A 25,973-nucleotide genomic window follows, 5' to 3' on the forward strand; every position below is an offset into this window, starting at 1 on the left:
CGCCTTACATGATAATCTAATTGCTGATATAAGGGTATAAATTCCAAAATAATTTTGTCGAGATTCTGCTGTGTGAAAGATTGAAAACTTTTTGAAGTATAATTTATTTTAAGAAAAGTGTACATATTTTTTTAATGCCCTTCATGACAAGAAAATACATGTATTTGAAATCAATAATTTGTTCTTTAATTTTAATATTCGTCTAAAATAAACATAAATTTTCGAATATTATTCTTTTTTATGACATATCTTTAATAAACATACCTTTAATATTATTGATGCTACACCAGAGAGCGCTAGTAGCGAATAGATAACACTGTTATCATTGATATTATTGTTGATATTCTATTTTTTTTACTCTTCTTTTAAACTATATAATGAAGAACACAATTAATGACAATGATGGCAACAACTAATGAATTTGGTCCTGATTCTGGTGGTAGAGTTAAGGTAAATTTTTATTAAAAATAATTTATGAAAAATTTATCACTTTTTATATTTCTAACCTATGCATATATAAATAAAATAATAAATAAATTTTAAATATAATAATAATAATAGTTATTCAATTTTTTACATTGTTATAAAATTGAAAAAGAGTAAATTATGATTATTATTAAATGATTATTATTAAATTTTATTGAGTATATTTTTAGGGAGTTACAATAGTAAAACCAATTGTATATGGTAATGTAGCTCGATATTTTGGTAAAAAAAGGGAAGAAGATGGACATACTCATCAATGGACTGTATATGTTAAACCATATCTTAATGAAGACATGTCTACATATGTTAAAAAAGTACATTTTAAATTACATGAAAGCTATAACAATCCTAATCGTATTATGACTAAACCACCTTATGAACTCACTGAAACTGGTTGGGGAGAATTTGAAATAGTTATTAAAATATATTTTCATGATCCTAATGAACGTCCTGTGAGTATATTTTAAATATATGAATTATAATATCATATAAGAATTATTATATTATATAATATAAATTTCAAATTATTTATTGCTTTGAATAGGTAACCATATATCACATATTAAAACTTTTTCAAACAACACCTGAGATACAATTGGGAAAAAAAAGTTTAGTGTCTGAATTTTATGAAGAAATAGTTTTTCAAGATCCAACAGCTTTAATGCAACATTTATTGAATTCTAATAGACCTATAACTCTTGGTGTTTGGCGTCATAATACAGATTGTAAGTACTAATTAATTGAGTTAATAACATTTTATATATGAAAATTATTTTTATTTTATTATATAGTTGAAGCTAAAAAGGAATCTACAATGAAAGCAATAATAGAAGCAAGAAATAAAATAAGATTGGAAGTCATAGATCTTAAGGAAAAATTGACATTAGCAAAGGAAACAATTGCTAAATTCAAAGAAGAAATTGCTAAGATTTCTAAAGCTGGTGGAAGTTTGTCTGTTGCATAATTTAAACATTAAAAAAGTTTTTTAAATGTATTATAGCATAAAGAAGATAATAAAAAAAGCACAATAGTTTTTATAATTAATTAATATATAACATAGCTTTAATATGAAATGATTACATAAATAGATTAAAAAATATATACATATATAATAAAAGTAAAAAATAATATATATAATATATTTTTTAAATATATGTTTTAATTGTTCAATAGTATTTACTAATAAATTTTCTGTAAATACATAGGATTAGAAAACAAAGCATAAATTTGATATCATATATATGTGTCTGCATATAATTATGATTTCATTTTGCTTTTTGAAAGTGCTTAGAAAAATGCTTATAATTTATATCTATAATAATTCAATTGCTATAAACAAATTTTTTTTTACATTTTTTATCTTATAATTAAAAAAATTTCTAAATTTTTAAAAAATAACATTTTGAAATACTCTATAAGTTTGTTGATAACAATTAAAAATTAAAAAATATCAATAAAAAAATATTAAAAGTTTAATGTATTATTATATTGTTTTTGTTATTAAATTTATAAAATATATTTTCAGAACATTTGTTACATATAATTGTTATATTTTATATTTAAATAAATAAATAAATATTATATTTAATATTATAATAAATTTTATAAATAACTTTTAAATAATTTTTATGAAATTCTAATTAAAATAATAATTCTAAGTGAAAACGATATTATATATATTTGCGGTAATATATATGTAATATATATTACCGCAAAAATTATTAAATGTTATAACTTATTGAATTTTTAAAATAAATGTATCAATATTATTTTACACAATTACGTAAATATTATTTCTATTTCTTTTATTGATATTATACTCTTACAAAATGATATAAAAATTATTATTTAGATTTTTTAATGACTCATGACTTTTAAATTGACCTTGAAATATTACATGTACTTTGAAATTATCTCATACAATAGTTATCTATAAAGAACAATGTAATTCTACAGTTTTAGGAGTCAGTTCAATGATGAACTTAAAAAGAGCAACAGTACCGATATTTCTTGAATCATTTAAGTGCTTTCACTTAGATTCGTACTTAATAATCGCATATACAGGAACATTTTATTATTGTATATGTAAAATGACTGCAGCGCCGAACTCAAACGCTTCTAAATCGTAAGCTATTACTACTTGATTACGAGTTTCTAGCAGATCATAGTTTCAGTTCGTGCTAACTCTGATATTATTCTTATATATACATACATATATGTACTTATAGTAATAGTTATGCAATAAACTTTGTATCTAAAACCGGCCGGTCAAATATGAGTATATTATTAAATATTTAATCTCGAAAGTTGTATACGAATTTCAATATTAAATATATTAACTTATTTAATTCTATGTTCTTTAATATCTTAAAATTTATATTTGATCATGATTATTTTACATATATACTCTAGTTATGAATTCGTTTAACTGGTCAGTGATGACTTAATTATTTGATTGATTTAATCAATTTTTTATTTCGTGTTTTATTGTTTGTTTAATTCAATAAGTGTAATGTAATTTTTAACTTTGGTAAGACATTTTTAGTGCTAATCATTCTTATTTTCAAAACTTAAAATATGATTTCTAATTTTGTAACCAAAATTTTTTTGTTAGCCACATTAATTATTGCACTAAGAACTTATATTTAAAATTATATGACTTTATTTAATATTATTATAATTTGTATTAAAAAGTAAAGAAAATTTTATTTCACTAATAATTTACTAATTTATATTAACCAATTAATAAATAAAATAAAAAATAAAGCTTAAAATTTAGTAATTTTTGATTCAATATTAGTTGAATATTACTAATCTTTATCTATGCTTATGTGTATTGTAATATAATAGAATAAATTATATTAAAATTTATAAATAATTAATATTGCATTTTTTTATAATTAAATATTGTTCTAAATAAATTCTAAAAGTTAAATAGCTTTATATGCTATTTTTAAAATAAAATATTTTTTTCGCGCGCATTTTAAATTGCTTGTATATTAACGATTTTTTGAAAAAATTATTTTTATAAAAAAATATATTTATGGTAAAATAATTTTAAGATAATTATTAATTCTAGATTTTATTAGTCCAGGTATTGAATTTGTAATTGGAGGATTAGCTGCAGTGGGAGCTGGATTTTTTACGAATCCAATTGATGTAATAAAAGTACGATTACAATTACAAGGAGAGCTTGAAGCACGCCGTACATATAAAAAAATATATAAGAATACTCTACATGCAGGCTATTTAATTGCAAAACATGAAGGTATATGTGCTTTACAAGCCGGTATTATACCGGCTTTATATTTTCAAGTGGTGCTCAATGGAATACGGTTAGGTATATACAATACAGCAAAAAAATATGAGTTAATTACTAACGATTCAGGAAATACTGATATTATAAAGACTGCAGTAGTAACTGGTACAGCTGGATGTATTGGAGCTGTTCTTGGCAGTCCGTTTTATATGGTAAATTTTATTTATTATTTTGTAAATTATTCTAGAATAATATAAATAATTTATATTAAAATTGATATATTAATATATCAAAATAATTAAAATTTATCTTATTAATTAAAAATAAACAATATGATCATTTTTTTGTCATAGATAAAAACGCAATTACAAGCACAATCAGCACAATCTATAGCTGTTGGTTATCAACATAATTATTTGGGCACTTGGTATGCATTCAAATCTCTATGGAAAGAAGGTGGAATAGTTGCTTTGTATCGTGGCTGGTATGCTGGTATACCACGTATTTTTATAGGATCTGCGACACAATTAACCACTTTTGATTTAGCTGCAGATTGGTTGCGCTCATCACAAGTGAATATTTAAATGATTATTATATAAAATGCAATCTAAATCAAAATATATCTCATATTTTTTTTTAAGGTATTTACAAATCAACCAATATTGTTAACTTTTTTTGCTTCCGTAATTGGTGGAAGTTGTGTAGCATTCACTATACAACCATTTGATGTTTTAGCAACAAGATTGTACAATCAACGTAAGTAATTTACTTATTAATTATATTTTGAAACTAATTTTTAATGATAAATTTATTATAAATTTACAATAAAAAATGATATAGGAATGGATGTAGAAGGAAAAGGTACATTATATAATGGACTTTTGGATGCATTTGTTAAAATAGTACGAACAGAAGGACTGATTGGCTTATATAAAGGAATTTTTCCTACATGGATGAGAATAGCACCACATACTGTATTATGTTTAGTATTTTATGAAAAATTAGATCAATTATATTATAATATATTTCAAAATTAGCACATAATTAAATTTTTAAAATATGTAGGAAGAAAAAATTTTATAATTTTTAAACTGTTGTATAAAGTACAATATAATATGAAAAAATAAATTAATTTCTTACATAGGCAGTGATGAGTTTCACATTTTAGTGATATTTATGTATATACTTAAAAACATTGACTTATTTATTTGGATATTTTATAACAATATCCTAATGTCAATTAAATGTATATTTTCTCAATAATTAATTCTTTCATTAATCTAAAAAATATTTTGATAATGTTATCAAAATATTATTTCTGTAATTATTTAAACCTGATAAAAAATAGAATAAAATCAACATTATATATTATGTATGTTAATAAATCAATTATTTCGTAATTTATAGATAATAATGGATAAAATTATAGTAAATTTCCTATTTAAATCGTAAAAATATTCATATACTTAAATAATTTACTTATTTATATAAAACTTATAACAAAAAATTCTAGATTTATCTATTTATTAAAAAAGATGTTAAAATAAGAAATTTATATACCGATTTTTTTTTTAAATTTAAGTGCCATGTATAGAATTTGGTCTGGAATTAAATCCTTGACTTATTGATGCTGCCACATCCATTGTATTCCTTCCTCTAGTCTCAGGTAAGTATATTCTAAATAGATTAATATTTATATATATTATTAAACAATATATTATAGATGATTATATTGTAAATCAGTATTTTACTATATACCTGATAATATATCCTAAGAATAAAAGAAATCCGACAAAGATTAAAAAAGTATATGCTCCTATAATATTTTCTATTGTTGGAAACATCATGCCTACTATAAAATTTCCACCCCAATTGAAAACGCTACCAAGCGCCATAGCTACTGGTCTGGGACCAACATCGAATAATTCAGATCCAATGAAATATGGTATTGGACCAAGACCAATTCCATAAAATATTACATAAGCCACAACAGCTATGATACATATTAATGGCATATAAGTTGATACATGCTATATAAAAATATAAAATTATTTACTAAACATTCAATTGTTTCTATAAATTATTTTTATCCAAAGCAATTTTACTCACAATTAATAATGTAGAAATACATAAAAGTATCAAACATCCGAAGCACAAATAAATACTGGTAAGTAGAACACCTCTCCTATTTAAAGATGACATCACTGGTACTGAAGCAAGAGCCATAGCAATATTAGCTATACCAGTTCCAAGAGTAGCATATTGTGCTCCAGTGATGCCAAGTCCAGCATCGTGAAATATTGAGTTAGAATAATAAAATACAACGTTTATACCACTCATTTGTTGACCAAATTGTATTATACAAACCAAAAATATAGGAAGTTTTAAATTTGAATCTTTCAAAATACGTTTGATTGTCCAAGGTTCAGCTGTTGTTTTTGTTTCTATTTCTTGTTGTAAATCAGAAATTTCTATTTGTAACAGCATTATATCCATTTTGCGTATTCTACTAAGTTCTGAAATATTAAAATGATTTTATGATATTGTTGTAAATATATACCACGTAGAAGTTAAATTTATCAGCTTCATCTTTTAATTCTCTAGTTAATCTTTTAATTCCAAATAGAATTGAAAGAACTGATTCTAAATTTTGTAAATAGAATAAATTATTTTTTAAAAAGTGGAATTTATTTCTCATTAATTTAGCTTCTGAGTGGTTTGTACATAAATTATTATACATTATTTCCAATAGTTACAAACCATCTAAAGCTTTTTGCTTTTGTTCCCTGATTATATATAAATATTTAGGACTTTCTGGTAGAATAATGCTTGTAAGAACAAGGGCATATATACATAATGGAACAAATGCACCTAGCATATAATGCCAAGAGTTTTCAGTTCCTAAAACTGTATTAAGTCCCGCAATTTGACCTAAAAATACTCCACATGAGATTCCTAATTGACAAATAACTCCAACTGCACCTCTTAGTCTAAGTGGTGCAATTTCTGTCATATACATTGGAACTAAACATGTTGCAAAACCTCCAGAAAGACCTAGAGACATATATAATTTTTTAATAATAAATTTTATAAAAATTACTCCAAATTTTTTAAATTTTTTAAAACAAAACTTACCTACAATTAATCGGCCTATTAAAAGAAGTTCAATTGAATTTAATTTCTGTACTAAAAAAAACATTGTAGCTCCTATAATGCCAAATATATGGCCAACACATAATGCTCCTTTCCTTCCATATTTATTTGCTACCCAGCTAGATAAAAATGAACCAATTGCTCCACCAATAAGAAAAATTGACACAACAGCAGACCAAACTATTTTTAAACCATTTTCAGATATATTTATATTATATCTCTCTTTAATACTTTCATTACAAAACCTTTCCACTAGCTATAATTAACATAAATAAAATAAAAGTATTAAAAGTATTTTTTATAAGTATTTATAAAGTATAAATACAAATACTAACATAGGCTGCATTATTTAATACTCCTATGTTAAATCCTGTTGGTACAGCTGATCCTAAACAACAGGTAACACCTGCTAAAGCTAATGTAATGGTCCATCCTCCTGGTACCTAAAAAAATATAAAAAAAAAAATATATTTTTATTCTAAGATTTGATTATAAAATAAATATATTCAAATAATTATTACATATTCATAAATATTTAATTTGCAACATGAAGCTCGTTTTTTATTGCAAAATAAAATTAAACAATAAAAGCAATTCCTGCGTGCTCAGTTTATATGAAAATAAAAGATTAAAACATATAAAATAATGATATTATTTTAAAATTATATTAAGAAAAATGAAAAGAGGTGGATTGGTGACATTTTAATATCCACTAATAATTTTAGTTTTACCTATAACTGTACCACATTAAATTATTTTAATTTACGAAGTAAAATTAATTTACAAAGAGTTAATGAAAATTAAATGAAGTTATAAAAAAATGTTATATAACATATATAAAGCATATGTGATTATTTATAAAAATAAAAATCTATGATGTGCTCATAATATATATTAAAATATTTTAGCATATAATATATGATATGCGATGGTACAGTACAATAAATCATATAACATAATTTATGTAATTATTATTGCAAATAATATGATAAAATATATTGCTAAGTTTATATTTTTCTAGGTGAGTTTTTCACCTATCCCTCTCTTAAAAAAAAAAGGAAAAAAAAATTATTATGTGTGTAAAACCAGAAAACCATACCACTGAAACAATTAAGCATCATAAGCAATAATGTGTGGCATCTTGGGAGACCAATCAGTGATATAATGGAAAAGCCTGGATGGAATGATGGAATAAAACTCAATAAAACCACACATCACTGGCAAACCTGGAAACTATTTAGATAATCAAACATGCATTACTAGAACTTTTTACAAAGTAGAGATAAATCCTCAGTTTTTTAGTTACTCAAATGTATGTGCAAAGTATTGCTTATAAAAGATTTTTTAAAAATATATATAATTAAATATAATTAATATAATTAAATATAAAGTGTGGATTTAAATTATTAAAGTCCATGTTATTTAAACTGTCAAAGTTTCATGTAATAATGTTATTATTGCTTATGAATTTTATTATATAATATATTTTTATATATGAGAAATCTTCCTTATCTCATTAGTTTTTATAATAATTATTATTGGATTAACTATTGAACTTGAATACCAGTGGAATGCTTATCAAATTTCTTCACATGAAACAATAATATCAAAAGAAAAAAAATTAAATTGAAGTGAAATACATAATAGTGGAAAATAACTTGATTTCTAATTAAAAATAAATTTTATTTATTTCATTTAATTTTATTATGATAAAACTTTTATTGATAAAATAATGATAAATAATAAAATTATAAATTAATTCCAACATATATAATTAATACAGATAATTATATACATATTTTAATTTTCTATATAACATTTTTGTTTGAATTTCAAATTTTTAGAATTTCAATTTTAAATTGAATAAAAAAATTTAATAATTAAAAGATAAGATATGATAATACTATATTATATAAAAAAGAAATATTTTAATTGTATTTATAAAATGCTCGACACATTTAAAAATTTTTACATGAGAACTTGTGACAATTTTTTTCTGAATAAAAAATCAATAATTCAATCATCAAAATGAAAAATCAAAACCTATAAATTATATTTTGTAACAAAAAAATTTTATTATCTTTAAATTATTTATAAATTATTATATTATTTTATTATATAAAATATAAAATATTTAATGTTATAGAACTGTTAAATGGAGATTACGATTTTAAAATTCCAAAATAAAATTCATCGATGTTTCTAATTGACGTAAAATTATCAAGCAATTTTTGTTTTTAATTTAAACTTTATTGAATAAATTATACTTACTAATCTTTCATCGCGATTATCTGGATTAGATTGATGTGATTGTTCGACATCCGTAAGTACAGCGGCATGACTATCTATAATTATAATTAATAATTATATTTTTAAAGTTATTATTTTTAATCTTATATTTTAAAAAGTTATCTTTGTATTATGAACATACTATATCAATTTACACAGATACATATATTCAATCTTTTCTAGTAAAATTAGCAAAGCAAATATAGGTCAATATTTTATAAAAAAAATATTATATTAAAAGCAAATTCATAAAAAAATATTTTATAAACAAATAGATAAGAAAATTAAGCAGATAAGAAAATTATTTGAAACAATTATTAAGAAAATTTTGAAGAATATTACCTAATGCCATGCTTTGTATAGCACGTGTCACTGACACGACGTCAGAACGGTAAATAACACTAAGAATGGATTGCTATTGGCAACATGAAACATTGTCTACATATAGTATAGTTTTTTTTATGTTATTGCACGACTGAAAAAATTTATTATTTTTTTAATGTAATTATAGAGATTATTTAGATTTTTCAAAACTAATATAACAATTGAATATTGAAAAAGTATACTATTCGAAATAAATATACTTAATGTAGTAAATAAATATAAATTTAATTGAATTAGTTCTTTTAACTTTATTTTTTTTAACAATATATACATATTTGTGAAATGCGTAATTTGCAAGACTATATAATTTACAAATTAAATTGATGATTTGAAATTATTATAAATAAATATTATAAACAATTAATATGATAAAAGATTCTCGTTATACGTTCAAGATAATTAATATAATATGTATTCGATTTCGACATTTCTCGTAGAAACTAATCAATTCACATGTATGTATATATCATTATAATTATTTTAAAACATTCTTCAAATTAATAAACTTTAAAATTATAATGATTTAAATTCATTAATAATTAAAAAAAATCGAATTTGTTTTTTAATTACTTTGATTAATTTTATCGGTAAGGAATAATACAAGTTATAAAATTCAGAATTATTTTTGGATGAATGTTGAATATTTTTTTAACGCTTCTTGCGTTTTCCGAATATATGTTCTTTTCACTTAAAATAAATTTGAACTAAAAAAATATATAATGAAATCTAAAAAAAATCGTGTTTCATATTTTTAGTTATATACATATATATATTCAATTAAACAAGTGATATCTTTCTAAAAGAGAAAACTTTCTGTGCAAAAATATTACTTATCTCATTGCATCATAGGAAGCAGAGCGATAAATGTAAATATTGAATTGTATGTTAGTTGACGATAATAAAGCATGTGCATATATTATCTCGAATGAAAAGTTTCAATGCCAATGGGTATATGTATTACGAGTACGAAAACGTGAATATAATATGTTAAGAACTTTAAGTACTATATATATATATATATACAATACATATAAATATATCTACAATAAATATATCTACATATAAATATATTTAATATGATTCATGTTTTTCAAATATTAATGATTTAAATAATTTATTTTAATAATCTAAAATATTTTGTTATTTTATCGAATTACAATATTTAAATAACTTATTAATTTTGATAGAATGACAAAGATAAATTATTTATTATATATAAAAAACTATATGATATTGAAATAAACACATTACTAATATTTTCATAGTCACTTGAATATTAATTATTTGAGCTATTAATTTCGAAATAAAATCTAAAAAAAATTATATAATATATAATATATATATTATATATTATATATTATATAATTTTTTTTTAATATATATATTATATATAAGAAGATGCTAGTCATAAAAATAAATAACTTAAAATCAGAATATGATTTCAATAAATATTTTATAATTTTAATATTTATATTTATATTAAATGCTTAATGATTAATCAATATAAATAATAAATCAGTTTTTACATACCTTTATAGTCGAGTATGTCGCTGACATACACTTCCGAATTACAAGTCATATATGCTGACCTATGTAAAGAGAAAAAATATTTAAAATAATATAACAGAACTTATTTGTAATAATAATAATTTAAACAATGAATAATAGACTGTTTGAAATCAAATATCATTACTACATTGATTACTTTCTATACTTGCTTATTAGTCTAAGTGTATTTAATTTCTCGATGTTTTCTGTTGAACTTTTTATAACGTGGCTGTCATATTGATAATGCTAATCAATTATCGAATTTTACCGTTCGATTTTGTAGATCTCGATCTGAATTGAAGTTTGATAATCGATATATATTATATATGATTATAAATTTAATATATTTAAATTCAATATTAAAATTTTTTGTTTAATTACATTAAAAAGTAATTAAGTTTCATAATTTGTATATAAATGTTTTTATTTTTTTTTCAATGTCATGCCACTTTTCTCATAAATTCATTCATGTTAATTAATAATAATATCATGAAATTTTTAAATGTCCTAATAAAATTATATATATAATTTTGTATAAAATGTATAAATACATGATGTAGTTTAAACAAAGATTAAAAATGACTTACTGATTTTTTTTTTTTTACAATTTCTTACTATAAATCCAAATTCAATATGCACAACTACGTGGTCACACTGCTCACGCGTTCACAAGGGACTAGTTCAGACAAATACTATAAATGATTTGAGAAATCAGAATCCCCACCTTCTTTTTACCCTTTCCTAACGTACTATTTAACATTACGCATTTCTTATTTACTCATATAATTAATTCCAATCTTGAGTAATCAATCTCAAGAGAAATTTATATTAAAAACATTTTATCTGATCATTAATGATCGAAATAGTATTTCGATCATTCTTGAAAATTTCGCATTAACATAATATAACTAAAAATTAAAATAAAAAATGGCATTTTCATTGAAATCAAAAATTTAAATCGATAAATTTGTAGATATGTACATTAAATAAATTTTACAAATTAAATATTACAATTTGTAAAAATTTTTATTAGAGTTAATACTATCATTTATTCATATCATTTCTTTGGGATAAATGATTCATTCGCATATTTAATAAATTTATTCTATTCATGAGATGGTGTATTTAAAATTATACATAAGATACAGATGTTTATAGAAATTGCATTAATATTATAATATGCATGTACTTGTGAGTTTGATTAAAGATTGTCTTTTATAGAATGTATTGTCAAATCTATATTCTTTTCATTTTTAATTTATTTTCTTTTTGTATATATAAATAATAAAAAATTTTGTTACCCAAAAATAATTTTTTGTTATTTTAATTTTCCTTTAATCTTTAATCATTTCACAGTTTTTTCTTCTTTCTTCGATAAAAACGAATTAGCAATCAATGTTTATAATGAATCAAATCATTATACAATTTTTATCTTCCGATTTATTGTAAGTAATGTTTTTCTTTAACTAAATTTTTAGTTAATTAACTAAAGTTTAGTAAGTTAACTAAATTATTAAAGAAAAAAAAAATGTAAATATAGAATGAATATATATTTTTTTTTTTTAGATTGTATATTTTATATGCTACGTTAATTAAATATATCTTCGTCTAATGCCTTTAGACGAAAATATATTTAATTAACATAACATATAAAATAAACATATAATTAACATCATTCGTTGCAAATATATTATTATATGACGAATCGGAAGATAATGCGGACTAAGTGGAAGTATATAGATCAAATCCTATTTGATCCTATTACGATCCTACACGATTGAAAATCATAATATGATACAAATCGTCAAGATAAATCCTTTTTTTTTTCTTTTTTTCTCTCTAAATCATATTGTTCTTTGCAAGTATTTATAACTTTGTGCTATACAGTATTTACACTGACTAATATGATTTATGAGCAATCTGAGATTTATTGTTATCCGTGAAAGTGGAACACAATGTAAATGAATTGCTATTCGTGAATCATTTGCATATTTGTTCAAGATACGTGTATCTCAAGTACAATCCATTCTGAGTTCTCGTTCTCCTCTAATTCCTTGGCTAAGCGCTGTTGTTAAAGGATACTTTCCACAACCACACTGATTTTTAAAATCGTCCAAATCCAAGGACCAAATCAGAGCACCGCTAAGATTTAAATCTCTTATGAATTTTGCCTGGAAGAAAATATGTGAATGTTTATATATATGAATGATAAACGTTTATCTTAAATTTATTGCATCATTTATAGACGTCAATTACTTTTTGCGTTACACTTGATATATCTTCATAGCTGACCCATTGATCACTTTTCGTAGCATATGGTCCAACTAAATTCTTCGGATCTTTAATAGCCGACCAATTTTTATTTTTCACATTATCGCATATCTATGAAAATATACGTAAAAGGAAAAACGTTCGGTTTAAACTTCGAACGTAAAAATAACGTTGCAATTTACATAAAAGAATTTACGATGGTAATTTGCATTAAATATTAAGTGTGTTATATAATCACTTATGTATAGTACATACTACATATAAAGTGATTTACTTATCAATTGATGAATTCATACCTCGTAATAAGCAAGCATGCCAGGTGATTTGGTAAAATCACCTATATATCCAGGTCCAGAAACTTTCACGTTAAAACCTGGCGTTTCATTTCTTTGTGATTTTTTCAATAACGTAAAACTCTGTCCATATGTTGGTACACCCATTACGAGCTTATTCGATGGCACGCCTTGTTCTAGCCAATAAGTTATAGAAAAGTTCACGTTTAAATATTTGGTTTGTTCATTTGAATTATGATAAAGCGGCGCAACATGGCCAGTTTTGCTCTCTAAATTAGAATGATAATCGTAACTCATAACGTTCATCCAATCAACGTATTTGATTAATGCTGGAACATCATAAGCTACATCGATAACTTCTTTGCTAGCAGAAACTGCAATAGAAAGGAGCAATCCTTTGGATTTCAAGGCTATGCTCAGTTCTTTAAGCAAAGCTGCAAAAGCTTCTCTGTCGCTCAATGGACCACGAGTACAATCAACCTGTAAAAAATTAAAACATTATATGTAACATTATAAAAATAAAATAACCGTAATTTTTGACAAGAAAACAATTAAATTAGAAACGATAAATGATAAATTTACTTATTATTAAAACATTTTATTTATTACATCATTTTTGCATAACTATTTTTACCTGCCAGCATACTGGATACTCCCAAAGAAGATCGAGGCCATCGAAGCCATGATTCTGAATGTAAAGAGAAACGTGACGTGCAAATCTCTGTCGTTCCACCGGATTATGCGCCAATTTACTATACTTGTTGCTCTTTGATTCTTCCCAGCCTCCTAAACTAAGTAAAATCTTTAGCCCGTTTCTATTTTTAATATCTACTATTTTATCAAAGAATTCCTTTTGGCTGGTACTCTGAGGACTTTGTATACTTAGTCGTTCCGGGTCCAACTTGACAGGGCCAAAAACGATATGGGTACATAAATTCGGGTCGATATCTTCGGGTAGAAATTGCCCTGCTCCAGATCGCTTTCTTCCCCACTTTGTTATGTAACAAATTACTTTCTTCTTGTCCGTTTCTGGAGCGGAGATTAATGGGAGTAATTGATTGGACTGGAAATTTAATTTAGATTTATAAAAAAGAAAGAAAGAAAAAGATTCGTAAATTAGAATAATTTCAACTGTTCACCTGACGTTGGGAATTTTTACATTTTGTGTTCTCAGGCCAATCGCAACGATTCTCGTTCCAGTAAAGGCCAGGAGGACAAGAGTATTCAGTGAGTTTTCCAAAATTGCACAAGAAGTATTTGGAACAATCCTTTTTGTGGGGGACGAATACACGACCACCGCAATCTTCTGGCGAAGTGCTTATTAATGGTGGTTCAGCTTCTATTTCGATAGTATCGTCAGTGTCGGTACACGGATCTGCGGTCGTTGGTGGTAAATACATTGGTCTATGAGAAGTGGTAACTTCCCAACTTGGTTGTTCACTAGTCGTTGATTCCATGGTGATTTCACCGACATCGATTGTCATAAATTCTATTTTCAAGATTTATCTTCATTTTATTTTAATTTCTCGCTTTTATTTAATAAATGAAATTTCAATTTTAAAACATTTACCATTTGTTACTGGACACAATGGGCCTTTGGGATAATTTCTTAGAACTCTGTTCATGGTTCTTAAAAGTGGACTAGGTTCACAGTTGCATCTATTTTTGAAATCATCTAAATCAAGGGCCCATACCATGCCACCACCCAAATCAAGATCCTTTATAAATTCTGCCTTCAGTTTAATTTGTCTGGCATCGTCGAAACTGACCCACTGGTCACCTTTAAACGCATACGGACCAATACGACGTTTCTTGTCTTGAACGACAGTCCAACCTTTCTTCAACGTTCTTTCGCAAATCTATAATTGTCAGAGATAAAAGATATCTATAAAAATCTACGAAGGAAAGTTAGAAAAGAGAAAATGGAAAATACTTACTTCATAATAGGAGAGGAAGCCTCTTGCTCTTGTTGCTTCTCCGGCTTCACCACCGCCATAAGTTGGCGCATTTAATCCCTTCTGTGTTCTCTCAGCTAAAGAAAAAGATTGACCGTACAAGGGTGCTCCCATAACAAGTTTTTTCGCTGGAGCACCTTTCTCTATCCAATAATGAATAGAAAAGTTCTGTAAAGTAAAAAAAAAAAAAAAAAAAATTATGTAAGAGTTACTCGTATCGTATTCATTTATCGTCGATAATTATACCATAAAGTACGAACAGCGTTAAATGTCGGCTCCCAATCATTGGGTAAGTAATACAGAGGCGCTACATGACCGGTTTTTTTATCCCATTGACCATGATAATCGTAAGTCATCACAGATATCCAATCCAAGTATTTTGCCAAGGTTGGCACGTCATAACCCGTGTCAATAACTCGTTTGTTGGGAGAAACGGCAGCAGATAATAATAATCCTTTTGGTTTAAATTTTTCACTCAATTCTCTCACTAAACTGGCAAAGCTTTCCTTATCCGATGCTGGACCCTTGTTGCAATCAACCTAAAATTTGTTTACTCGTCAAATTATCTTAGAAACAAGACGGAAATTATAATAACTATATCAGTTTATTTTACCTGCCAACAGACTGGATATTCCCAATCTAAATCCAATCCTTCGAATTTGTATTTTTCGATAAATTGGATTACGTTCTCTATGAATCTTTGTCTAGCCGATGGCGAATTCACCAAACGGCTGTACTTGTCGCCCGCTGAATCATTCCATCCTCCGATGGCCATCAATACCTTTATACCCTTCGATTTTAACGCTGCTATTCTTTCGTAGAATTCTGAAAAAATTCTGAAAATATAGCGATCCATAAAAAAAAAGAAATATACATGATATAAATCTTAATAGTTACTGTTATCTATGTCAGCCCATGGATCGTGCGATTTTATCCTTAATTGAGATCCATCAAGTACTGCAAAACCGTATAAAACATGAGTACATAAATCAGTATCCACGTCTTCCGGTAAGAACTTCCCTCCTTCTTGACGGTACCAGGCCCAATTCGTAAAATAACAAATTACTTTAAAACCATTTTCAGATTGCACCTGATCTGTCGAAGTCGACGATGGTATAGGTGTTTTAACAGTGGTGGGCGCTACCGTGGGTGCCACTGCATCTTGATCTAAATCCTCCACTGTGATCGGTGGTTTTTCAGCTGCGACGCAAGATATTTAACTTTAGATAAAAAGTAATATATTACAAAGAGAAACGAAGAAAGATATTAAAAAAAAGATTACGTTTCTCATCTTTATTTGGTGGATTAGCTAATACTTTCTGAAGTGTATGCATTAAAGGATGCGGTCCCTCGCCGCAACGTCCCCGGAAATCATCGAGATCCAATGCCCATACCATTCCACCACCAAGACCCATATTCCTGATATACTCAGCTTTCCTTCGAATCATCTCGGCGTCATCGAAGCTGACCCATTGATTGCTTTTATACGCATAAGGGCCCATTCTATGTTGCGAATCTTGAACGACATTCCATCCACGATTCCGTATCCTATCGCAAATCTCGTAATAGGCCAAGAATCCAGCAGCTCGAGTAAACTCTCCTGCCTGTCCACCACTGGCTGGTATGTTCAATCCTGTACCCGCGCTAGGATCGTTTATGGAGAACGATTGGCCGTACAGTGGCATTCCTGTTATCGAAATAAATCAATTAGATAATGGATAATTAATTTAATTTGTGTTTTCAATAAAGGGAGCTATATATATATATATATATACCCATAACAATTTTTCTACGAGGAGCTCCTTTGGCGATCCAATAATTAATAGAATAGTTTGCATTGAAGTAATAATAATCATCGTTGGGATAGTAGTAAAGTGGCGCAACGTGGCCAGTTTTTTTATCCCATTGACCGTGGTAATCGTAAGTCATCACTGCGATCCAGTCCAAGTATTTGGCGAGGGCGGGAACGTCGTAACCTTTGTCAATCACTTGTTTGCTCGGTGAAACTGCGGAGCTAAGTAACAGACCTCTAGGCCTTAGCTCGTTGCTGAGCTCTTTCAGTAAACTTGCGAAACCTTGTTTATCCGAAGATGGCCCTTTCTTGCAGTCAACCTACGACAAAGGTAATATATTAATTGGTAATATTCTAGAAAGAAGAAATTTATGAGAGATTAATATGAATTTGCACATACTTGCCAGCAAACTGGATATTCCCAATCTAAATCAAGTCCATCGAAATCGTATTTTTCTAAAAATTGAACCGCTTGCGCGATAAATTTCTTTCTGGCTGTGGGATTGTTCACCAAACGACTATACTTATCTCCAGCTGAATCGTTCCAACCACCGAGAGCAAGGGATACTTTTAATCCACGTTTCTTATACGCGACTACACGCTCGTAAAATCCTGTTCAAGAAACGATAAAATATTACATTTATATTCCATACTTTCGAATATTCTTTTAAGAAAAAAATCATTTCTTACGGTTGTCGTAATCAGCCCAAGAATCGTGAGCTTTAATGATCAGATCCGAGTAATCCAAAACTGCAAATCCATAGACGATATGAGTGCATAGAGTGTGATCGATATTTTCAGGAACGTAACGGCCGACCCCTCTTCGATACCAAGCCCAATTCGTGAAGTAACACACGATCTAATGAGAGATTATACATTAAAGCGATTTGGATTCGCGTTAGTTCACGAATGATGACAATAATCTTACTTTGTAATATCCAGACAACGGAGAAACTTTTTCAGGATGTATCACGGCTGATGACAAGGTGGTTGTTGTTGCTTGTGTTGTTGTGCTCTCTTCCCAAGGTTTTTCGGTACTCGATGGACGAATTGGTTTATTGTTGGGTATATTGGAATCTTGATCGTCTGTCGATACAGAATTATCTTGACAATTGGCTCTGGATGGCCAGTCGCATATGCGAGTTCTCTGATTAAAGTGCAATCCAGGAGCACAACGGAACACCTCATACCGACCCCATAAACATGCCTTGAAACTTTCGCAATCACCTGGAACGCTGGAGTAGCTTTCAGGAATGCATGGCTAACAAATAAAAAAAACAAAATTTAATCTTTATCCTTTATAATTTTAACACGAATGATAGAGATAAATATTACCATGGACTTAATATCCGTTGCAATCAACGGAGCTGTCTTTTTCGGTTTCTCGATACAAGGATTTTTGAACGCCCAATCGCACATATTTTTTTCTTTATTCCAATTCAATCCTGGCCCACATTGTTGAGAGATTAAATTCCCATTCACGCAAATACTGAAGCTCGTACAGGAATTTGGATAGGAGTAATACTGGCCGTGCACGCAATTCTTTTGTGGTTTCTCGTTAGGACCATTCATGAAGATCGGTTTCTGGGTGGTAGAGGATGACCATACTGCCAACGTAGATGGTTTCTTTGTGGTGGTGGTGGTGGTTTTAACAGTCGTCGTGGTCCATGATGGTTTCTGGGTAACAGAACCTACTTTAAAGAACAAAATGTTACATTTAGGTTTATCATAAGTTTTACAATTAATCGTTTCTTAGTTCGCTCATCTCTATATACCTATGTTAAACAATTGGGATATTTTATGCACTTGCATCGAGGCAGAATCTATTAAAATTAAAATGAAAATTACATGAATAATATAGAATGGTGTCATTTCTTTTTTTTTTTTTTCAACAAGGAAATGAACAAGTAGAAATAGTGATACTGAGTGTCGCAGAGAATCGAATGATTTATAAAGGGAAGATGTTTGTCTGGAGGCGGTTGGTGGAAAAATATGCGCAGGAGTGAAGATGATTATTGCCACGCGCGAATAAACAGGTTTACGTTATTGCCAATGAACCGATATGTCTGTTAACGACAACTCCTGAAGAAATTACTATAGAATTATTATATTAAAACCAGGAATTGAGTTTTCCGTGTAATATAATTACTCATTATTTGTACATTTCAACATAAAATTCAAAATATTAATGACATTATTTTGAAAAATGAAAGTCAATTAATAATAAAGGAAGAATTTAGCGTAATGTGTAATAAAAAGATACTATTATATAATTATTATATAATAGTAATAATAAAAAAAAAATATCTAACATACCTACGTTTCTTTGTTTTTTAAATTAAAAAAATATTTCTTCGATGAACAAATATATATATATATATATATATATATATAGACAATGAAGATAAAGCAGTCTTACCAGTTTCCACTTGACATTTCGCTGCAGCTGGCCAATCGCAAATGCTTCGTCTTGCATCCCAATGCAATCCGGGCGCGCATTGTTCGCGTTGCAATTCGCCGAGCACACATCTAAAGTAGTTTTTACAACTTTCAGGGTCTGGTACATATTCTCCTATCATACACGATGTTCCCGGCTTTGAAGAATCCGTTGGTTTTTCCGTTACTTCCGTTAATTCCACTGTTGATGGCCTTCTTCAATTTTTTTTTTTTTCATGGTAAAACAAAAAAATATATTTAAAAAACTTACAAGTTTTATTATTATATAACATTATTAATAATAATGAATAATATTTATTTATTTATGCGAAACTAAGATTTAATACTTGGTTGAAGTCCACGTGTTGGTGGATTGGGTCGAAGAGATTGTAGTACTGCTCATAGTCGTTGTATCTGGTTTTTTGCTTGGTTTCCAAGTCCAAGTGGGCCAGGTTGTACTCGTATGCTGAGTGCTTGTGCTTGGCTTTTCAGTCCACGTTGGCCACATGGTTGGTTTAGTCATCGGTGTGGTTGGCCGTGGAGTCTCTTCCACGGCATCACTGTGAGTTGTCAACGTTGGAGGTTGCGGTGTAATTGGTTCTGCTGGTCGTTGGCATCCTTCAGAAAATTCCTTGTTTTTTAAACGACCTGCAATATAATGACAGATTAATAACTCACGTAATTTCTTTAAATTTAAAGAAAATATCGAGAATATATCTAATGATTCGTTTACCTAACGCACGATTTATACTCTTTAATAATGGGAACGACTCCGAACAGCAACGATTTAAGAAATCGTCCAAGTCTACAGTCCACAGTGTTGCACCTCCATAACCATTTTGTAAAATGTATTCCCCTTTCGCGTAGACACTTTCCCGATCATCGTAGCCCACCCATTGGTCTTTGAGGTAAGCACTTGGACCTAAAAAATGTTTAAGATCATTTAAAATCATTTCATGGAAAAAATAGAAAAATGATTTTTTTTTTATTAGATTTTTCACCTAAACCAGTTTTCCAACCCTTGTATTTGATTCTATCACAAATTTCATAATATGCCAGCATTCCAGGTTGCTTTGTAAATTCTCCAGCAGTTCCAGGACCAGTTGTCGGGTCACCAAGATTTGCCAGATTTTCACTGGATAATCGATAAGCCTGTCCATATAAAGGTATCCCTACCAGAAGTTTCGATTTTTCTGCTCCAAGATTAACTAAGTATTCCATTGTAGAATTCTATAAAGAAAAAATTTTTAATAATTTTTCTTGTTTTTTTTTTATAAAATATAACGTATTGTTAAACTCACGATGTTGTAGTACGGATTAACGTCGGCAGCGTTTCCAAACAAAGGTGACAAATGTCCCGTTTTTGACTCCCAAGCACCATGATAATCGTACGTCATTACAGATATAAAATCCGCTATTTTTGAGATTTCTCGCACTTCATAAGCTCTATCGATCACCTCTTTGTAGCCGGAAAAGGCTACAGCAAGTGTTAACTTTGGTTCTTGTTGGTCAAACGCATTTTTCAATTCCTGGATCAATTTGGTGAAATTGGGTTTGTCGGTATCCGGTCCTTTTTTACAATTGCTTTGCCAGCATTTCGGATAATTCCATTCAAAGGAGAGACCATCGAAGTTATGCTTCTTTAAGAAGTTTATCGTAGCTGAAACGAACTTGCGACGAATAACACCGCTACTAACTAAACGAGAATATTTATCACCAGTGCTATCTGTCCATCCTCCTATAGCTAATAATACTCTTGACCCTTTCAATTTTGTCACTCGTTCATACAAATCTGAAAATATTTACTTATTTAATAATAATAAAAATTTAATCTTAATAAAACAAAATAACATGTGATTTTATTTTAAGAATCTATTTTGATACTTTAGTAAGTATTTACTATATTCTATGTCAGCCCAGGGATCCAACGGTTGAATAAGCAACGTATCAGGATTCAATCCAGCAAACGCATAAATTATATCGGTACATAAACGAGGGTTCAGACGTTCTGGAACAAATAATCCATCTCCTTTGCGATATAACGACCATGAAGTCACGTAGCAAACTACTCGGGGACTCTTTTCCGACGAGATCTCTAAATGTTGCAATTTTTGTGACTCTCTTATTTCACTCTGATAACGATCTCCTTGAATTCGATTAAATTGGCCAGATTTACAAACATTCGAATTCGCTTTTATGCAACGACCATTGTTCGAATTGAAATATTTCCCAGGTCCGCATTGGCCCCGATATCGTACTCCTGTATACACAATGATAATTAAGTAAAAAATATTGTCCATTAGGTTTTTCTTTTTTTTTTTAATAGAAAAATTAATTCGATCTTTGTAAATTAATCAATATTATTAAAAAGATTCAGAATTTGTTTACAATCAAATTACTTACCATTGTGACAAGAATAAAATCCTGAACAATTCTGGGGATCGATAGAAAGTCCATCTGTGGAACATTTTCCCAATTGTGTCTCGTCGTAAAAGCCTATCGATTCCGTTGCAGCGTTTAACATGGGCCACGAATTTCCGCAAATACCCTAATAGCAACATTTAATTTTTTTTTTTTAATTTTATATTAAGAGTGAGTGCGAGAAATTAGAGAAGAGAAAACAATTTATTAACTTGAAAATCATCCAAGTCGAGAGACCACAAAGAAACTCCGCCAAGCTTCATCGATCTAATGTACGCTACTTTGATTTTCACCGTCAATGGATCCTCGTAACCGACCCATTGATCTCCACGTTTTATGTACGGTCCTTCTTCATCTCTTCCGGCAGTCCACAATCCATCTTCCAGTCTCTCACATATCTGGACGCAATGATAAATATAAATAAAAAGAAAAAACTTTTTTTCAGATTAAAATAAATAATATCGAACAATTACTTCATAATAAGCCATCCTTCCGTTTTTCTGCTTGTCATATGTATTCTCGATTCCTGGTCCAATGATAGGCGCGCCAGCATCCGTAAAGTTCTCGAATTTCAAGGTATATCCTTGGCCAAACACAGATAAACCAAGAACGATCTTTGATCTGTGTTCTCTCGGCACACGATCGATCCATTTGTTAGTCACTCGAGCTACGTATTTCAGAGGTGCCGGATGAAGTGCCAATTTTTCCCTTCTGAAAGCTGGACTGTCCCTCCACGCTCTCAGAAGAAGCAGATCGGCCACAGAACTAATTTCTTGATCCACCGGATCTTCTGGTCTTTGAACCACTGCAAGAATGTATTGTTGATCAACGAAAAGCTTTCTAATTGTCCTCAACAACAGTTTCAAATCGTTCGAATGATTCGCCGATCCTTTCCAATCGATTTCCACTCCGTCGAAGTCGTGCGTTTGAAGAAAGTTTATGATGGATTTGGCAAATTTTTCACAGTGGAAAGCGCAATAACTTTTGGTTAGTTCAGAGAACAATTTTCCTCGGTTTGGAACCGAGATCGAGACGAGCACTTGCAACGCTGGATCCCTCGATCGATGTCCCGTTACTGTTTTGTATCCACCTATATTTGAATTGAACGGAATAAATTAACGGGACTCGGATTTTTAACGTATCCTTTCCGCGAAATAATTAATGATTTACAACTTTACCCTTGATCTCGTCATATTCGCGATCTCTCGAGACGATAACCATCTTCTCTGGATCTGAGAAAATTTTATTCGTCATTTACGGTATATGTATTTATTAATATGAACAAATCGATTCGATATAATATCGAAAAAACTGAATTACCTAAAGTGGCTGCGATGTATATCAAATGGCTGCATCGGTGGTGTGGTATGGATTGAGGAAACAAAGAAAATGGCTCTACTCTGTGTACTGCACTAGAGTCCAAATAGCAAACCACTTTTGGATTAATGATTTGTTCCATTCTTGTTAACGTTGGTGGAGCTAATGGTTCGATCCAAATCGATTCGTGATCGACGTTCCCAAAGAAGGGAGCTTCACGATGTTCAACGGCATCTCTTAAAGGCACTCGACCACTAAAGCAACATAAATCATCCTTCATTAATTATCCAACGAACAAAAAGATAATGAAGAAAACATCGAGTAGCTCCATATATACTTTCGATCCGTAATCTCAACACGCAATCGTTGATAAATTAATCATGAAAGATGATTATCGATCATTTACAAATGAAATAATTCAATATCGAAGATCATGTTTATGGAATAAGATACGTATTATTATGTCTAATAAATACTGACTCTCTGAAATTCTGCAGGGGTAAATTATCGACTTGAGAATCGATCTTATTTGAGGGCAACGCTTCGACTGCATCGCGCAAAGGAAACCTTCGAGATCCGTAATCTTCGTGAGTAATGGCGGGATCTAACGATGGTGAATCGATCATTGGTGGACCTTCGACAGCATCACGTTGAAACAATGGCACGTTGATGATTTCTACGTCTGTTTCTTCTACAGAATCCCATAGAGGTGGTTGTAATATATCAGGTATTGTCTTTCGATAAGGTGGTCCTGCAGCCACCGAAGTCACGAAGATTAAGGTTAGCCAGAGAATCATCGCTAAAAAAACATTTTTCGAAATTATATTCTGAAAACATTGAAATAACATAAAATTTTTATAGATCCTTTAAAAGCTAGCAACATCGGTAAATCTAAAGATTGTTAATAAAATAGACCAATAAAACAAAAATAATAATAATAATGTTCGTGCATAATAAATGAATCTAATCGATCATATTCGAATGATAATGATTAAGATCATTAAGTGTATTTGTGTTTTTTAATTTTACTTCTTCTCAATATTAATAGTAATAGTAAGAAAAGTGATTTTTGTCTCTATGAAAAAATTATAAAAATATTCATGAAGGAATACAAAGTTATTGATCGAATCGGATGTAATTAGCAAATAACATACAATAGATTAAATACAGAGACAGTGTTTGACAATTAATCTGACAATTACAAATTATCGTAATTAAAATGCTACAGCACGTGCATCGATATCTGAAAACCAGAATTGCTGGATGCATCATTTGTGTGATGTGCGTGCAAACCTGTCCTGCACTTAAGACACGCGTGTACGGATACCGGAAAAAAAAATACGAAGAATGAGATATGCTTCGCATTATGATGATTGCGAACTTTTTCCGAGTTCAATTGCACTGATGATTGATCACATATCTTGAAAAACAATCGTTAATCATTCACAACTAGTACATGCTTAATATTTTTGTTATCTCTTTACTGGATTGCTAACAAGCTTGAGACAGAATATTTTTTGCGGATGCATAGAATGTATAGTATAGTACTTGTAAATACATAATATATTAATCTTAAAAGACCTTGAAAATGTTGAACATTTAAAGCCATAATACGGTAGAATTATTGTCCAATTAAGTTTTTTATTAATATTGGCATTTGCATATTTTTAGTCGAAGCAGCTTGTTTGATCGTTGTGCGAATCTTTAATCATCATATAACGCGAAATCGAAATTGGATGCGAGCATTGCTGTGCTGATTCACTCGAGGACAAAGACACGCGCCGCTACTTGAATCCTCATGATAGCGTTTAGCCATTAAAAATGCTACTCTCGTAGGTGGAAGTGACCGCAAAGAGGACAATGTTTGCCAGTCAAGCCGTCAGGTACTGATCTTCCGAAACAACGTTAATGACAATCTGATATTTTATTTTTTTCATAGATTCCTCTTCGTATTGTTAAATGTAGGTACGAAATTTTAAAAAATTCGTTGAGTTTTATCTTCCAATCTTATTTAAACAAGATACAAAGATTATAAAATATCGAATGGTTTTTGAAGTGGATCAATAATGGAAGAGATTAAGGAGTGTCGAAATATTTAATAGACCATTTAATAGATTGTTAAACACTTCATTCACTGTTTTTATCTTATCATTGGAAAATGTGTTTCGATAAATTTTTGTACATAAGATGTCTCTTATTGAAAATATATAAAGAATTTGTTTCGATTAATGAAATTCACAGGAAAAATCTTGAAAATATCGGTCTGATAATGAAAAATTAAAAGAAGAAATTATTAAATAACCCATAAAGTTCTGTCATTCAGTTTATGATAGAAAAATATATATAAAATAAACAATTATGCATAAAAT

General features: G+C 28.6%; 4 protein-coding genes across 7 annotated transcripts; 2 read left to right on the forward strand and 2 right to left on the reverse strand.

Moving 5' to 3' along the window:
* Positions 1-316: 316 nt before the first annotated feature.
* Positions 317-1,779, forward strand: LOC122718085 (YEATS domain-containing protein 4). The gene is made up of 4 exons (XM_043942776.1): positions 317-450; positions 657-938; positions 1,031-1,211; positions 1,278-1,779. The coding sequence occupies exons 1-4, from the start codon at positions 394-396 to the stop codon at positions 1,448-1,450; spliced, it is 693 nt and encodes a 230-aa protein (XP_043798711.1). The 5' UTR covers positions 317-393; the 3' UTR covers positions 1,451-1,779.
* A 527-nt stretch (positions 1,780-2,306) lies between these two features.
* On the forward strand, positions 2,307-4,826 carry LOC122718157 (solute carrier family 25 member 35-like). Of its 2 annotated transcripts, none has more exons than XM_043942940.1 (5): positions 2,307-2,611; positions 3,576-3,957; positions 4,099-4,317; positions 4,387-4,501; positions 4,586-4,826. In XM_043942940.1, exons 1-5 carry the CDS (start codon positions 2,460-2,462, stop codon positions 4,780-4,782), a joined length of 1,065 nt encoding a protein of 354 aa, XP_043798875.1. In that variant the 5' UTR covers positions 2,307-2,459; the 3' UTR covers positions 4,783-4,826. The 2 variants fall into 2 exon arrangements, with proteins under 2 accessions (XP_043798875.1, XP_043798876.1); XM_043942941.1 differs by lacking the exon at positions 2,307-2,611 and adding an exon at positions 2,636-2,917.
* Positions 4,827-5,013: 187 nt separating this feature from the next.
* LOC122718156 (solute carrier family 2, facilitated glucose transporter member 1-like) lies at positions 5,014-11,615 on the reverse strand. 3 transcript variants are annotated; one of them, XM_043942938.1, is made up of 10 exons: positions 11,102-11,160; positions 9,530-9,602; positions 9,170-9,243; positions 7,234-7,341; positions 6,881-7,154; positions 6,506-6,799; positions 5,855-6,261; positions 5,504-5,775; positions 5,306-5,422; positions 5,014-5,079 (listed from the first exon to the last, which is right to left on the reverse strand). In XM_043942938.1, exons 1-9 carry the CDS (start codon positions 11,126-11,128, stop codon positions 5,323-5,325), a joined length of 1,629 nt encoding a protein of 542 aa, XP_043798873.1. In that variant the 5' UTR covers positions 11,129-11,160; the 3' UTR covers positions 5,014-5,079; positions 5,306-5,322. The 3 variants fall into 3 exon arrangements, with proteins under 3 accessions (XP_043798873.1, XP_043798872.1, XP_043798874.1); XM_043942937.1 differs by lacking the exon at positions 5,014-5,079 and adding an exon at positions 11,290-11,615 and having other exon boundaries at positions 5,256-5,422; XM_043942939.1 differs by lacking the exons at positions 5,014-5,079; positions 9,530-9,602 and adding an exon at positions 11,290-11,612 and having other exon boundaries at positions 5,256-5,422.
* A 759-nt stretch (positions 11,616-12,374) lies between these two features.
* On the reverse strand, positions 12,375-24,401 carry LOC122718155 (probable chitinase 10). The gene is made up of 28 exons (XM_043942936.1): positions 24,085-24,401; positions 23,608-23,858; positions 23,466-23,519; positions 22,761-23,377; positions 22,500-22,685; positions 22,270-22,414; positions 21,767-22,126; positions 21,168-21,658; positions 20,868-21,096; positions 20,600-20,788; positions 20,214-20,514; positions 19,850-20,082; positions 18,766-19,124; positions 18,359-18,691; positions 18,121-18,289; positions 17,831-18,042; positions 17,414-17,750; positions 16,921-17,325; positions 16,536-16,838; positions 16,252-16,463; positions 15,899-16,177; positions 15,621-15,806; positions 15,254-15,542; positions 14,823-15,172; positions 14,318-14,746; positions 13,687-14,163; positions 13,376-13,501; positions 12,375-13,290 (listed from the first exon to the last, which is right to left on the reverse strand). Exons 1-28 carry the CDS (start codon positions 24,399-24,401, stop codon positions 13,132-13,134), a joined length of 7,998 nt encoding a protein of 2,665 aa, XP_043798871.1. The 3' UTR covers positions 12,375-13,131.
* Between the last annotated feature and the right edge of the window lie 1,572 nt (positions 24,402-25,973).

The sequence above is a fragment of the Apis laboriosa genome, unplaced genomic scaffold (assembly GCF_014066325.1).
Source record: "Apis laboriosa isolate Shangri-la unplaced genomic scaffold, ASM1406632v1 scaffold5_cov152, whole genome shotgun sequence".
NCBI lineage: Eukaryota > Metazoa > Arthropoda > Insecta > Hymenoptera > Apidae > Apis > Apis laboriosa.

Coding starts and splice junctions, on each gene's coding strand:
- LOC122718157 (XM_043942940.1), top strand. CDS start 2,460: ATGATGAACTTAAAAAGAGCAACAGTACCGATATTTCTTGAATCATTT. Junction 2,612..3,575: donor AACTCAAACGCTTCTAAATC/GTAAGCTATTAC, acceptor AGATTTTATTAG/TCCAGGTATTGAATTTGTAA. Junction 4,318..4,386: donor ATTGGTTGCGCTCATCACAA/GTGAATATTTAA, acceptor TTTTTTTTTAAG/GTATTTACAAATCAACCAAT.
- LOC122718156 (XM_043942938.1), bottom strand. CDS start 11,128: ATGTCAGCGACATACTCGACTATAAAG. Junction 5,776..5,854: donor GTATTTCTACATTATTAATT/GTGAGTAAAATT, acceptor ATTTTTATATAG/CATGTATCAACTTATATGCC. Junction 5,423..5,503: donor TTCTTAGGATATATTATCAG/GTATATAGTAAA, acceptor TAATCTATTTAG/AATATACTTACCTGAGACTA.
- LOC122718085 (XM_043942776.1), top strand. CDS start 394: ATGACAATGATGGCAACAACTAATGAATTTGGTCCTGATTCTGGTGGT. Junction 451..656: donor ATTCTGGTGGTAGAGTTAAG/GTAAATTTTTAT, acceptor GTATATTTTTAG/GGAGTTACAATAGTAAAACC. Junction 939..1,030: donor ATGATCCTAATGAACGTCCT/GTGAGTATATTT, acceptor TGCTTTGAATAG/GTAACCATATATCACATATT.
- LOC122718155 (XM_043942936.1), bottom strand. CDS start 24,401: ATGATTCTCTGGCTAACCTTAATCTTCGTGACTTCGGTGGCTGCAGGA. Junction 17,751..17,830: donor AATATCCAGTTTGCTGGCAA/GTATGTGCAAAT, acceptor CCTTTGTCGTAG/GTTGACTGCAAGAAAGGGCC. Junction 15,807..15,898: donor GGGAGCCGACATTTAACGCT/GTTCGTACTTTA, acceptor TTTACTTTACAG/AACTTTTCTATTCATTATTG.